The 11,735-nt window shown below is 46.8% G+C and overlaps 1 protein-coding gene across 4 annotated transcripts in view; it reads right to left on the bottom strand.

Annotated features, from left to right (window-relative positions):
• Positions 1 to 7,455: 7,455 nt before the first annotated feature.
• LOC118849206 (NADH-cytochrome b5 reductase-like) overlaps positions 7,456 to 11,735 on the bottom strand; it is a 37,522-nt gene continuing 33,242 nt past the window's right edge. Inside the window, exons 6-7 of one of the 4 annotated variants that reach the window (XM_036758279.1) lie at positions 11,084 to 11,287; positions 7,456 to 10,447 (exon numbers count right to left, since the gene is read on the bottom strand). In XM_036758279.1, the coding sequence (XP_036614174.1) occupies positions 10,244 to 10,447; positions 11,084 to 11,287 (408 nt within the window). In that variant the 3' untranslated portion in view covers positions 7,456 to 10,243. The remainder of the gene's footprint in view (positions 10,448 to 11,083; positions 11,288 to 11,735) is intronic. The other 3 variants (XM_036758278.1, XM_036758281.1, XM_036758280.1) reach the window with 3 other exon arrangements.

The following is an 11,735-nucleotide window of genomic DNA, read 5'->3' as shown; positions in this document are numbered from 1 at the left end:
AACATGGAATATCAAAGCCAGGCATATGGAAGGTTAGAGTTGGAAATTACCTTGGGGATTATCTAGTCTCATCTCATCATTTAGCAGTTGAAAAAACTGAGGCCTAGAGAGGGGCAGTGTCTTGTCTTTCAAAAGATCCTGGGAAAATGGTGGTGTCCTTAATAGAAACAGGGAAGTTAGGAAGGGGGGAGGATTTGGAAGGAAAAGGGAGTTCTGTTTTGGACACTCTAAGTTTGAGATGCCTGTGGGACATCGAAGTAGAAATATCCAAAAGGCAGTTGGTGATGCTGAGCTGGAATTCAGGAGAGAAATTAGGTCTGGATATACAGGCCTAGATGATAATGGAACCCATGGGAGCCAATGAGATTAACAAGTAGGATAGTATAGAGAGAGAAGAGAAGACCCAGCGTCTTGGGAGACACCAATGTTAGGGGGAATGAAATGGATGAAAGAGACTGAGAAGGGATGGTTAGACAGGTAGCAGAAAAACCAAGAAAGAGTCATATAATGAAAGCTCAGAGAGGAGGGAATATCTAGATCAAGAGGAGAGTTGATGGTGCCAAATCCTGCACAGAGGTCAAGAAGGATCAGGATCAAGAACAGGTGGCTAGATTTCCCCCAGGCCTAGAGTCATGGGATCATAGAGCAAAGGAACAAAGAGGGCTAGATCTGAAAGGGAGCTCAGAGACCATTTATTCCAAGCCTTTCATTTGAGAAGAGGAAAATGAGACACAGAGGGGAAAAGGGATTCACCAAGGGTCATGTAGGAATTTAATAACAGCAGGAGGACTAAAACCCAAGTCTCTAGATACCTAGTCCAAGGCTCAAGACACTAAGTGCTCTCTCTCTCTCTCTCTCTTTCTGTGTGTGTTTCTCTTGTTTCTCTGTCTCTTTCTGTGTGTATGTCTCTCTGTTTCTTTCTCTGTCTCTCTCTCTGTCTCTGTCTATCTGTCTCTGTCTGTCTGTCTGTCTCTCTCTGTCTCTGTCTCTGTCTCTCTCCATCCATCTGTCCATCCTTCTCTTGGCTCCAAGCACATGCACACAGATCCACACAGACACATTCACATAAGCACACACACACACACACACACACACACACACACACATATGAACATACACACACACAAGCACACACACACATGATTGTCTGAGAATCAAGGCATGGCTAGAGGGCAGAGTGTGGCTGTCCTTCGAGGCTGGCTGCCACGGCAGCGTGCCTCTCCATTGGCTATTTAATCATGCTGCTGAGCATTTCCTCTCATTATAATTTATGGGTCAGGCTCAAGCCTTGGAGAGCTGAACTCATTAACATGCAGGATGCTCCTGGGCTCAGCTCCTGCCAGGGAAGGTCATCTCTGGGAGGCTGGGCCCTGGTCCCCCCCAGGAGGGAAGCCAGGAACCCCGTGGCCCTGCAGCCAGTGGGGGGCTGAGCCAAGAGAAGGACCCAGGTCCCCTGATTCTTGCTCTATCTTTAGGTTTCCATAGCAACAGTCATTGAAACCCCCCCCCCCCAGTAATGGGATGGCAGGACTGCCTCCTCTGTGGCTGACAAAGGAGAGGGGGAGGGTTGGCTCAGCTGTTTATCTTTTCTTTCTCCATAGAAAGGGATCTATTTGGGTGGGACTCAGCATGGGGAAGGGAAATTCCAATCTGAACCTTGTAGAAACAGTGGGATGACAGGACCTCATGGGGTCCACTAGTCCTGCCCCCTGTCTCCTGCCTCCAAATAATTAGAGCTCTTCTAGACTGTCTAATATTCTTAACATTGTTTCTGGAGACAACTGGAGTACAGTGGCCAAGATGCTGGCTTTGTACTCGAAAGACCTGACTTTGAGTCTTGTCTCTGAAATACGGCATAGCCATAGTGGATAGAGGACCAGATTTGGAGTCAGAGAGACCTGGATTCAAATCCTGCCTTTACCATGTAGTTGCTGTGTGACCACAGACAAGTCAACCAACTTCTCTGTTCCTCAGTTTTGAAATCTGTAAAATGGGGGTATTATTGTGCCTGTAGGCTCTACCTCGCAAGGTTACCATGAGACTGAGATGAGATAAGGTCTGTAAAGTGCTTTTCAGACCCCAGAGTGGCACAGAAATGGTGATTAATTATTGCTTAATACCTGTGTGACCACAGACAAGTGACTTAGTATGCACCTCAGTTTCCTCATCTGTGAGCTGAAGGGGCTAGAGTAGATGACCTCCATGGTTCCCTTCGTTGGCATGTCACAGTGGACAGAAGGCTGGACTCAGAGTCAGGAAGACCTCAGTTCAAATCCCACCTCAGAAACTCACTAGCTCTTTGAGCATAGCTCTACCACTTCATCTGAACTTCAGTTTCCTAATCTGTAAAATGTGTATAATAAATCTGCCTGACTTTTTAAAAAAGATCACTCAACCAACAAGCATTTATTAAGCACCTACTGCATGCAAAGACACTGCACTATGGGTTCTTCTAACATCAAGGAACTTACTGTCTATAGGAATGGATATATAGAGAAAGGTTTCTGTGGCTCATCACCTTGTCTGGTGGGGACCTTCCTCCTGATGTCGAGCTACAATACGTGCTGCTACTTTGGCCCATTGCATACAGTTCAGGCCTTTGCAGACTTCAAGCACTGCTGGCCCCCAATCAAAGGATCATTCCCCAGGCTCTTGGGAAAGGTCGCCTCCTTTTCTGTCCACTTAAGAGAAGCCCAACCTCCTGCCATCCTCCAGCAAGGGGGCCCATCCTTCCTCAGACCTCACACCTAGCTCTGTTCCTGGACCTCTCTCTGGCACTCGGCTCTTTCTCCCTGACATCACAGTTATTTATGTACTGGTCTTTTCTCTCATCCCAGCGTCAAACGCTTCAGATCAGGGCTGTGTCTGGTCACAGGCAGTGTGCGATAGCGGAAGGCTGGATCCAGAGTCAGAAGTCCTGGGTTCAAACCGTGCCTCTGCTCTCTATTTAGTACTTGTGTGACCTCGTTCAAGTGACTTGATCTCCCTGGGCCCTGGGTTCCTCATCTGTAAAATAAGGCGTCATACCAGATAGCCTCAAAGGCTGGGCTCTGATGAGCAGAGTTTGTTAAACTCAGCACCAAGGACAGCGCCTCAAGCAAAAGAGACCGTTCACGAGCGATTCCTTGAAATTCCTGGCTGTTTACAAAGAGCTTTCCTTTGGTTCTATCTGGCCCCACAAGTCAGGATAGGAACAACAAAAAGAACTTGAATAGAAACCAATTTGGGCTTGATGTCAGGAAAAACTTCCAAACCATGAGAGCCATCCCACAGTGGAACAGGCTCTCCAGAGAGACAGTGAGCTCCCCTTCTTCTTGAAGTTCTTGGAGCAGAGGCTCACCCACCCAAGGTCACACAGGTAGTAAATGGTGGATCGAGGACTAGATTTCTGACTCCCAAGCCTAGTGGTTTTTTCTACTTTCTCAGAATACTTCTCCATGTGACAAGGTCTGCCCAGAAACCGAAAGCTGGAGGGGAAGGTTGAAGCATGACCGAGGAACAGAGCGCTTGGTTAACTTGTCCATGGTCACAAAGCAAATTAATAGTAAAGACTGGATTTGAACCCAGACCTTTCTGACTCCAAATCTCACCCTCTACCCATTATGCCGTGTTCCAGAGACAGGACTCAAAGTCAAGTCTTTCGAGTATAAACCCAATGTCCCAGACGCTGTGCTACATTCACCTCCTGAACTCTGCAGTGTAAGAGGTAAGGTAGTACAGGGAAAGATAGGCTAGATTTGGAGTCAAATGATCTGGGTTCGAATCCTGGACCTGCTACTTACAACTTGTATGACATTGGGTGACTTCACCTCCCTGGACCCTGTTGCTTCAGCTCTAAGATGAGGGGGCTAGACTCCATGACCTCTGAGGTCTTCAGCTCTAAATGTACAATCCTCTGACTAATAGTAAAAACTAGCATTTATGTGCAGTCTTACAAATGGCTTTCTTATGTTATTACAGTGACCAAGTTTGTCCCCAAAGAAGGATAAAAGAAGGCAAATCCCCTGCCCCTTCTTGGCAGAGGTGGGGGACTATGGATGCAGAATAGTGAATGTAACATCAGACTCTCCTCATGTGCTGGTTTTTGTGAACTGTTCCCCCCTCCCTTTTTCAAATTTGTTACATAGGCTGACTCTCTGAGGAGAGAGATACATGAGGAAGTGTAATTTATGCAAAACCCAAATATAATCAATACATGTTTTCCTTTGGAAAGGCTGAGTTGCGGGTGCCCTGTATTTGTTGGCATGCTGGAAGCTCCCCATCCATCTGAGACCACAGGTCCAGACCAACTTTCCACATGTGTGTAGGGGATCCCCAACTAGGCTGTGAGCTCCTCAAGGACAGAGACTGGGTCACACTTGTCTTTCTATGTTCTCTAGTGCCAGGCACATGTTTAAAACATAATAATAGATAATGTTTGTATGGTGCTTACTATGTGCCAGGCACCGAGCACTTTACGTTGAATGATCTCATCTGATCGTCACAACAACCCTGGGAGATGAGGAGACTGAGGCTTGTTTGCCTCAAGATAAGTGACTTGCCCAAGGTCACGCAGCTAGGATGTAGCTGAGGCCACATTTGAACTCAGATCTTCCAGAGTCCAAGCCCAGTGCCTTATCCACTGTGCTACCTAAGGCACTAACATGGAGCAGAGGTGTTTACAGGGCCTTCTATAGGATTTTTTTTAAACTCAGGATATAGAACATGTTTGCACATGGTGCCTGCTTTGATCTGATGTGTTATATAATTTGCCAGATGTGCTCATTATGATACTGTCAGGGCCTAATGCTCACTGACACACAATCCTTAATGAGGGTGGGGTGATTGGACCTTTGCTTCAGGGAGCCAAAATTTAGAGGGCACAGATAACCTTTCTGTTTCTCCATCAGGCAGCAACAACTGATCTTAGCATCTAGTTAGTGAGGATAATTAGTTAAGATAGGAAACTACCACTCCTGTCTGTCCCACAGAGGCCACACGGCCATGATCTCCTCCCAGGCCCAAACCCCACCCTATTCTCCATCCCTGGAGCAGTGACCTCTTGGTGTCCTCGAGTCTGTCCCCCAACAGAGGCCAAGGTGTTTTCTTTCTCCAACATCTCTAGCTCGCTCCCCAAACAGAATTGGTCTTTAATGTTGACCGGAGGCACCTGTTTGGTTTGGCCCAAGTGTGGCAGAATGGCCGATTACAGCTCCATTGGCAGCTCTAAGTGGGGAAGAATTTTCTAGCAATCAGAGCTGTCCAAAAATGGAAGGACTATTTTGGGAGGCAGTGAGCTCCCCGCCACTGGATGTGTTGAGCAGTAGTGAGGTGACCATTTGTCAAGGACATTATTAAGGGGCTTTCTGTGAAGGTCTAAGCTGGCCTAGACCAGGTACATCAAACTTAAATAGAATCAGATCTTTACCCATAGTACAAGGACTTGTTGTTCAGTTGTGTCTGACTCTTTGTGACCCCATTTGGGGCCTTCTTGGCAGAGATGCTGGAGTGGTTTGTCATTTCCTTCTCCAGCTTGTTTTACACATGAGGAAACTGAGGCAAACAGGGTGAAGTGACTTGCCCAAGGTCACACAGCTAGTAAATGTATGAGACTAGATTTGAACTCAGTTCCTCTTGACTCCAGACCCAGCAGGCTCAATCCACTGAGCCACCTTGACTTAGAAAACAGCAAATCAACATTATGTATGTTGTATTTATTTTTATTTATTTTACTAGACAGTTTCCAATTACATTTTCATCTGGTTCCAGCTGTATTGGGGAGTTTTGTGGCCACTCACCTGCCCATGAAACTCATAGATGGTATCTGAGTGCACAAAGCACCAGGCCTGGAGTCAAGGAGATCTGAATTCAAATCTAGCCACCCACACTTACTAACTGTGTGACCATTTGGCCTGAAACCAGACACCAAGAGGTCACTGCTCCAGAGGTCACTCCACCTCTGCTTGCCTCAGTTTCCTCAAATGTAAAATGGGGATAATAATAGCCCTGAACCCCCAGATTGTTGATTTGAGAATCAAATGAAATGCTCGTTGGAGAGCTTAGATTAGGGCCTGGCACGTGGTAAATGTTATTTAGCTTCGTTATAGTGTAAGTCATTCCTATTATAGACTGGGCAGATGGGTTATATTGGGCATTCCTTTCATGTGTGAGTTGTACTAAATGGCTCGTGAGGCCCCCTCCATCTCTCAAACTCTGTGACTCTACGGTGCTATGAACATATGCAGCAATCAAGAATGACTGAAGAGTGTTGGACTTGGGGGTCAGGAAGACCCGAGTTCAAATCCTGCCTCAGACACTAACTGTATGACCCTGGGCAAGTCACTTAACCTCTGCCTGCCTCAGTCTCCTCAACTGTAACACGGGGATAACAATAGCACCTACGCTGCAGGGTTGTCGAGGACCAAATGAAATAACTTCTGTCAGTCAGTCAACTAGCATTTATTAAGCATCTGTGTGCCCTTATGTGCTAGGGGGTGTGCTGAGCACTGGAAATAGCAAGAGAAAAACAAAAACTGGTCTTCGAGCTCACCGCCTAACAAGGAAATGGCTACCATTTATGGAGTACTCTAAGGCTGGCAAAGCTGTACGTCTGTATATACACATCTCTGTGTGTCTTTGATTTCATTTTTGCTTCATGACAACCCTGGGAGGCAGATGCTAATATTATCCTCATTTTACATATGAAGAAACTGAGGCAGATGGAGGTTAATTGACTTTAATTTTGAACTCGCATCTTCTTGACTCCAAAGTCCTACATTCTATGTCCTGTTAACTGCTTATTTTGTAACTCAATTTGCAAACCTTAAAGCACTATATGAATGCCAGCTGTTAATATAATGATCATTACCAGCAAAGCAGAGATCCATATAAAATACGCTAGGATAATTTGAGGAGCATGAGCTTGCTTTCAGGAGGGAGAATCAGGGAGGGGGAGGGCGGTATTGAAGGAAAACAAGAATTATACCAGTAGGGGGTAAGGATGGAGTTCATTCTAGGCAGGGAGCATAGCCTGTGCAAATGCATGGAGGTGGGAAAGGGCAGAACCAGACCATGGAACAGCTAGCAGTCAAGTTTGGCTAGCTCCAATGTATGTGACAAGGAGTATGAAATAAGGCTGGGCAAGGTAGATTGGAGCCAACTTTCAGTCACACTACAGAGTGTGCATCATCCCATAGGCAATATGGATCAAGTGGAAGTGTTTGGGAAGGGGATGGACTTGTGCATTAGGAAGCTGACTTTGTCACCTATGGATTGGAGTAGGGGCACCGGGCTATTGTAATGATGCATGACAGACTATTAGGCCTACATCCCAAAGAGATTATGAAAGAAAAGGTCCTTTATATACAAAAATATTTAAGGAAGCTCTTTTTGTGGCAGCAAAAAATCCCTCTGGAAACTAAGGGGAATGGGTGAACAAATCTTGGTTTATATATGGGATGAACATTATTGTGCTGTAAGAAAGGACAGTTTCAGAGAACCCTGGGAAGACTTGTATGAACTGATGCAAAGTGGAGTGAGCAGAATCAGAAGCTTATATAGTAACATTATAAAGATCTTCAGAATGCTAATTAACCAACCAATGACCAAGCATAATTCCAGAAGACCAATGATGAAACATGCTACCCACCTCCCAACAGAAAGGTGAGGGATTCAGGATGCAGAACAGGACATATTTTTCACACACGAACAATGAGGGAATTTCTTTTAATTGACTGTGTATTTGTCATAAGGATATTTTTTTAATAGTGGGAGGAGGCAGGATGGAGATGAAGTAAATTTTTGTCATTTGGAAAAATAATTTAGTTTAAAATAGTAATTCAGTGATCAAATGTGAAAGACTTAGCTACTCTGATCAGGGCAATGATCCAAGACAATTCCAAAGGACTCATGATGAAAAATGCCGTCCACCTCCAAAGAAACAAACTCAGAATAGAAATGAAAGTATAATTTTTCAATGTTATTTTCCTTTCCTTCTTTTTTTATTTGGGAAAATGGCTAATATTGAGATGTTTTGCATAACTTCACATGACTAGCAGAAATCATCAAATTGTTTGCCTTCTCAATGAGGGCGGAGGCACAGGAAGGAGGGAGAGAATTTAGAACTTAAAATTAAAAAAAATGATTGTTAGAATTTTCCTTTACACATAATTGGGAAATACTTAACAAAATGAATAAAGAGAATAAAATTCAGGTGAGAGGTCAGGAGGGCCTGGAGCAGGGTAGGGGGTGTGAGTGGACAGGAAGGTGTATGTGAGAGGTGGAGGGTGAGACAACAGGACTGGCCCCCTAGGCTGCATGAATGAGTTGGATGCTTGGCTTGGATCTCCAGAATAATCCTGCAGGGGAGAAGCTAACACCACCAAAAAGCTGTTCACAATAGTCTTACAAATAGAAATATTTTCCTGCTTTTCTGGGGGTTTACTGGGGAAAAGCTGTCTTCTCACGTACAAAACCTTGTGGCACCCACGTCACAAAGGTGATTTAATTCTCCTGCTTTTATTTTCCTAGCAAAAGAAGCTGTGGAGTCAGAGGAAGTGGATTCAAGTCCTGGCCTTGATATTTACTATGTGACCTTGGGCAAGTCATCCAACCTCTGTGGTCTCAGTTTCCTTATCTATAAAATGAGAGGGTTGGACTTGAGGATCTCTGAGGTTCCCTTTCTCTAAATACTGCATCCTGTGATCTTCCTTTCCTGATGTAGTCTGACCAGAGTAGAAGACAGCGGGACTATTGCCATCCCCCTCTACCCGCTGGACAGCCCAGCTTTGTGTCCTTACCTCTACCTTTGATGACCCGTGTTCTGATAACTTCCTACCCCCCAGCATGCCTGACACACACTAGAACATGTCTAGCCGCCCAGACCTACGTCTACACAATCAATCCAACCACAAGCATTTATTGAGCTCCAACTATGTGTCAGGCACTAGGGACACAAAGAAACAGCCCCTGCTCTCAAAGAGTTTACATTCTTTTAAGGGAGACAACATGTACCTGTATGTGCCAACCCAGCCCTCTTAGGACAGAGCCATGACCCTCTAAGGGCAGGGGTCCTGACTCCACTTCTCGGACAAGAAAGGAAGGAGCCCCTGATATAAGGTGACAAGGCCTGCAGCTAATGACAGCTGATGCAGAGAAGAGAGAAGAGCCCAGGTTATAATGGACACTAAAGACCTGGGTTCAAATGCTGGCCCTGTGTTCAATGCCACCATCTGCTGATTGGTAACGTGAGGGGCTTGGAGCTAAATCCCAAGACCTACGACCTCCTGCTCACAGGAGAAAGCTCCCAGGAGCTCAAAATTCCTTTTCTAAGTGAGTGGAGAGCACAGAAGCCACTAAGCTTTTCCCCCTCTCCCTGGGGGATCTGAAGACGTGCTGGTCCATGGTAAAGTCATGGAAGTAGCAGCTTCTCTTTCCCTCCTTCCTCCCTAATCCATGCCCCCCACGACACTGAGGCTTCCTCCATGCCCCCATCAATGCCCTATGCCCAGAAACAAGTGGGGGAAGGCACAGAGAAGCTAATCATTTGGCCTGAAACCAGGACACATTGCTTTAACCATCAGAGCTGTCCAAGACTGGAATGGGTCACCTTGCGAGGTAGTGAGGTCTCTGTCACTAGAAGTATTACACAGCAGGATGATGACCACTTGTCGGGGCATTATTGATTCCTGTTCAGGTAGCGGCAGTTGGACGAGATGGCCCCTGGCATCCCTCCCCAGCCCTGAGATTCTGTGATTCTGAGCTTGGCCCTGAAGGCAGAATTAAAGGCAATAAGCAGAGAACATGCCATATGTGAAGACTACCAAAAGACCCCCAGAAGCTTAGCCTGGAGATGAGAAGGCTCAGCGGGCACAGAGAGCTGTTTTTAAGGACTTGAAGTAGAAAGGGTAGAATTTGGACCAATGAGTAGATGGATTGAGGCAGACTTCAGCTGAGTGTCAGGAAAAATCACCTCCAACCTGAAGCTGAACTGCTGTGAATTGGGCTACCTCGGGAGGTAGTGAGTTCCCCATCACTATAGGTCTGCAAGTGGAAGCCGGGTCATACCTCTTCAGGGGTGTTATGGAGTCCTCTGCCTCTGGCTCCAGTGTTCTTTCCATTATCATAGGGTTCCCCTAACACTACCCTGACCCAAAGCCCTACCCTCCCTAGGCTACCCTTTTCTCAGCCATAAAAGGAAGAGGTTGGAGGGATGGGCCATGGCATCCTCTCTCTATCTTCTCTCCTCTTCCATGGACAGCCAGGGCTAAAACAGGAAGTAGGACTCCTTGGTTAGTCCAGTCGCCTGCAAACACAAGGCCATGTCTCGAACGAACTCGGATGGGCCGCAGACCAAGGCAAAGGGCTTCCTCCGGCAGGAGCTGACCAGCTCCTGGACCAGGGCCTGGCTGAGGCGGCCCAAGTGGGTCTTTTCTTGGTAACTCCAGGGCAGCTCATCCAGGGAAGCTTCCTGTGAAGACCAAAGGGGTCTTTGGTGAGATGAATGAGTGACTGGTGTCTCCTCCCCTCCCCTGGTCACACGGGGAGTCACAAACTTTGAGTTGAAGGACTTAGCTCAGTCCCCTCCAGGGTCACACGGCTAGTCAGGGTCTGAGCCAGGATTTGAACTCATGTTCCCAGTAAATTATCCATTACATCCCCTAGCTCAACTATAAAATAAAGAAGCTGGACTAAATTAATTCCAAGGTCCCTCCCAGATCTAAACCTGCAGTCCTAGGGGCACCAGAGGAACAAGTTCCAGCCTCAGTTTACTCCCTCTCAGAGATATCACAGATTCAGGGTGAGAAGGGACCCTAGGGGTCACTTAGTCCCACCCCCTCATTTTACAGAGAAGGAAACTGGTGAGAAACAGGAAGTGGTTCACCAGCCTATAAGGGGTAGGGTCCAGATTTTGAACAATGAGCCCGTGACTCCGGAACCATGTCCCTTTCAGACAAAGCCAGAGGTTGGACAGTCTTTTCAGACAGATCCTGATGACAGAGGGGGAGGGGCTCGGCCTGGGGATGATCTTCCATCAGCTCATCCTCCTCTGAGGGTGGGGGGTGGGGAATCCCTTCCCCCTCCCCATCCCCCTTTCTGGCCTCACCTGACTGAGTACGAAGAAGGTCCTAACGTTCCAGTAACGAGCCTGGTCCTGGAGGAAGGGCTTCAGGTAGATGCCCTTGAAGGTCTTGAAGCAGCCAACCAAGGTGACGAATGTCTCATCCTCTTCATTGTCCGTGATCTCCTTCAGGATGGGCAGCATGGGTGCCAGGCCAGTGCCTGCAGCCAGCATGAGGAGCTCACCATACTGGAGGGGAAGAGACGAAAGAGGGGGAAGAGACAGAGAGATAAGGGAAAGGAAAAAAAGAAGAGAGAGAAAGAGAGACACAGAGAGAAGGATGGAGAGAGAAGAGAGAGATGGAGAGAGGAGACAGGGACGAGAGAGAGAGAGAGAGAGAGAGAGAGAGAGAGAGAGAGAGAGAGAGAGAGAGAGAGAGAGAGAAAGTGAGAAGAGAGGGAAAGGAGAGAAAGGAGAGATAAAAGAGAGAGAGAAAAGGGGAGAGACAGAGAGACAGAAGAGAGAGGGAAGGAGAAGAGAGAAATGAGAGAGAGAAAAAGGAGAGAGGAAGAGAGGAGGGAGGAGACAGAACAAGACAGAAAGAGAAGAGACACAGGGAAAATGATACACACACACAAACACACACACACAAAGGTGGGGGAGGAGACAGAGAATAAAACAGAGAGAAGAGAGACAC

Source organism: Trichosurus vulpecula, chromosome 4, assembly GCF_011100635.1.
Source record: "Trichosurus vulpecula isolate mTriVul1 chromosome 4, mTriVul1.pri, whole genome shotgun sequence".
NCBI lineage: Eukaryota > Metazoa > Chordata > Mammalia > Diprotodontia > Phalangeridae > Trichosurus > Trichosurus vulpecula.
The sequence above is the reverse complement of the archived record's forward strand: the minus strand, read 5'-3'. Positions and strand labels throughout refer to the sequence as shown.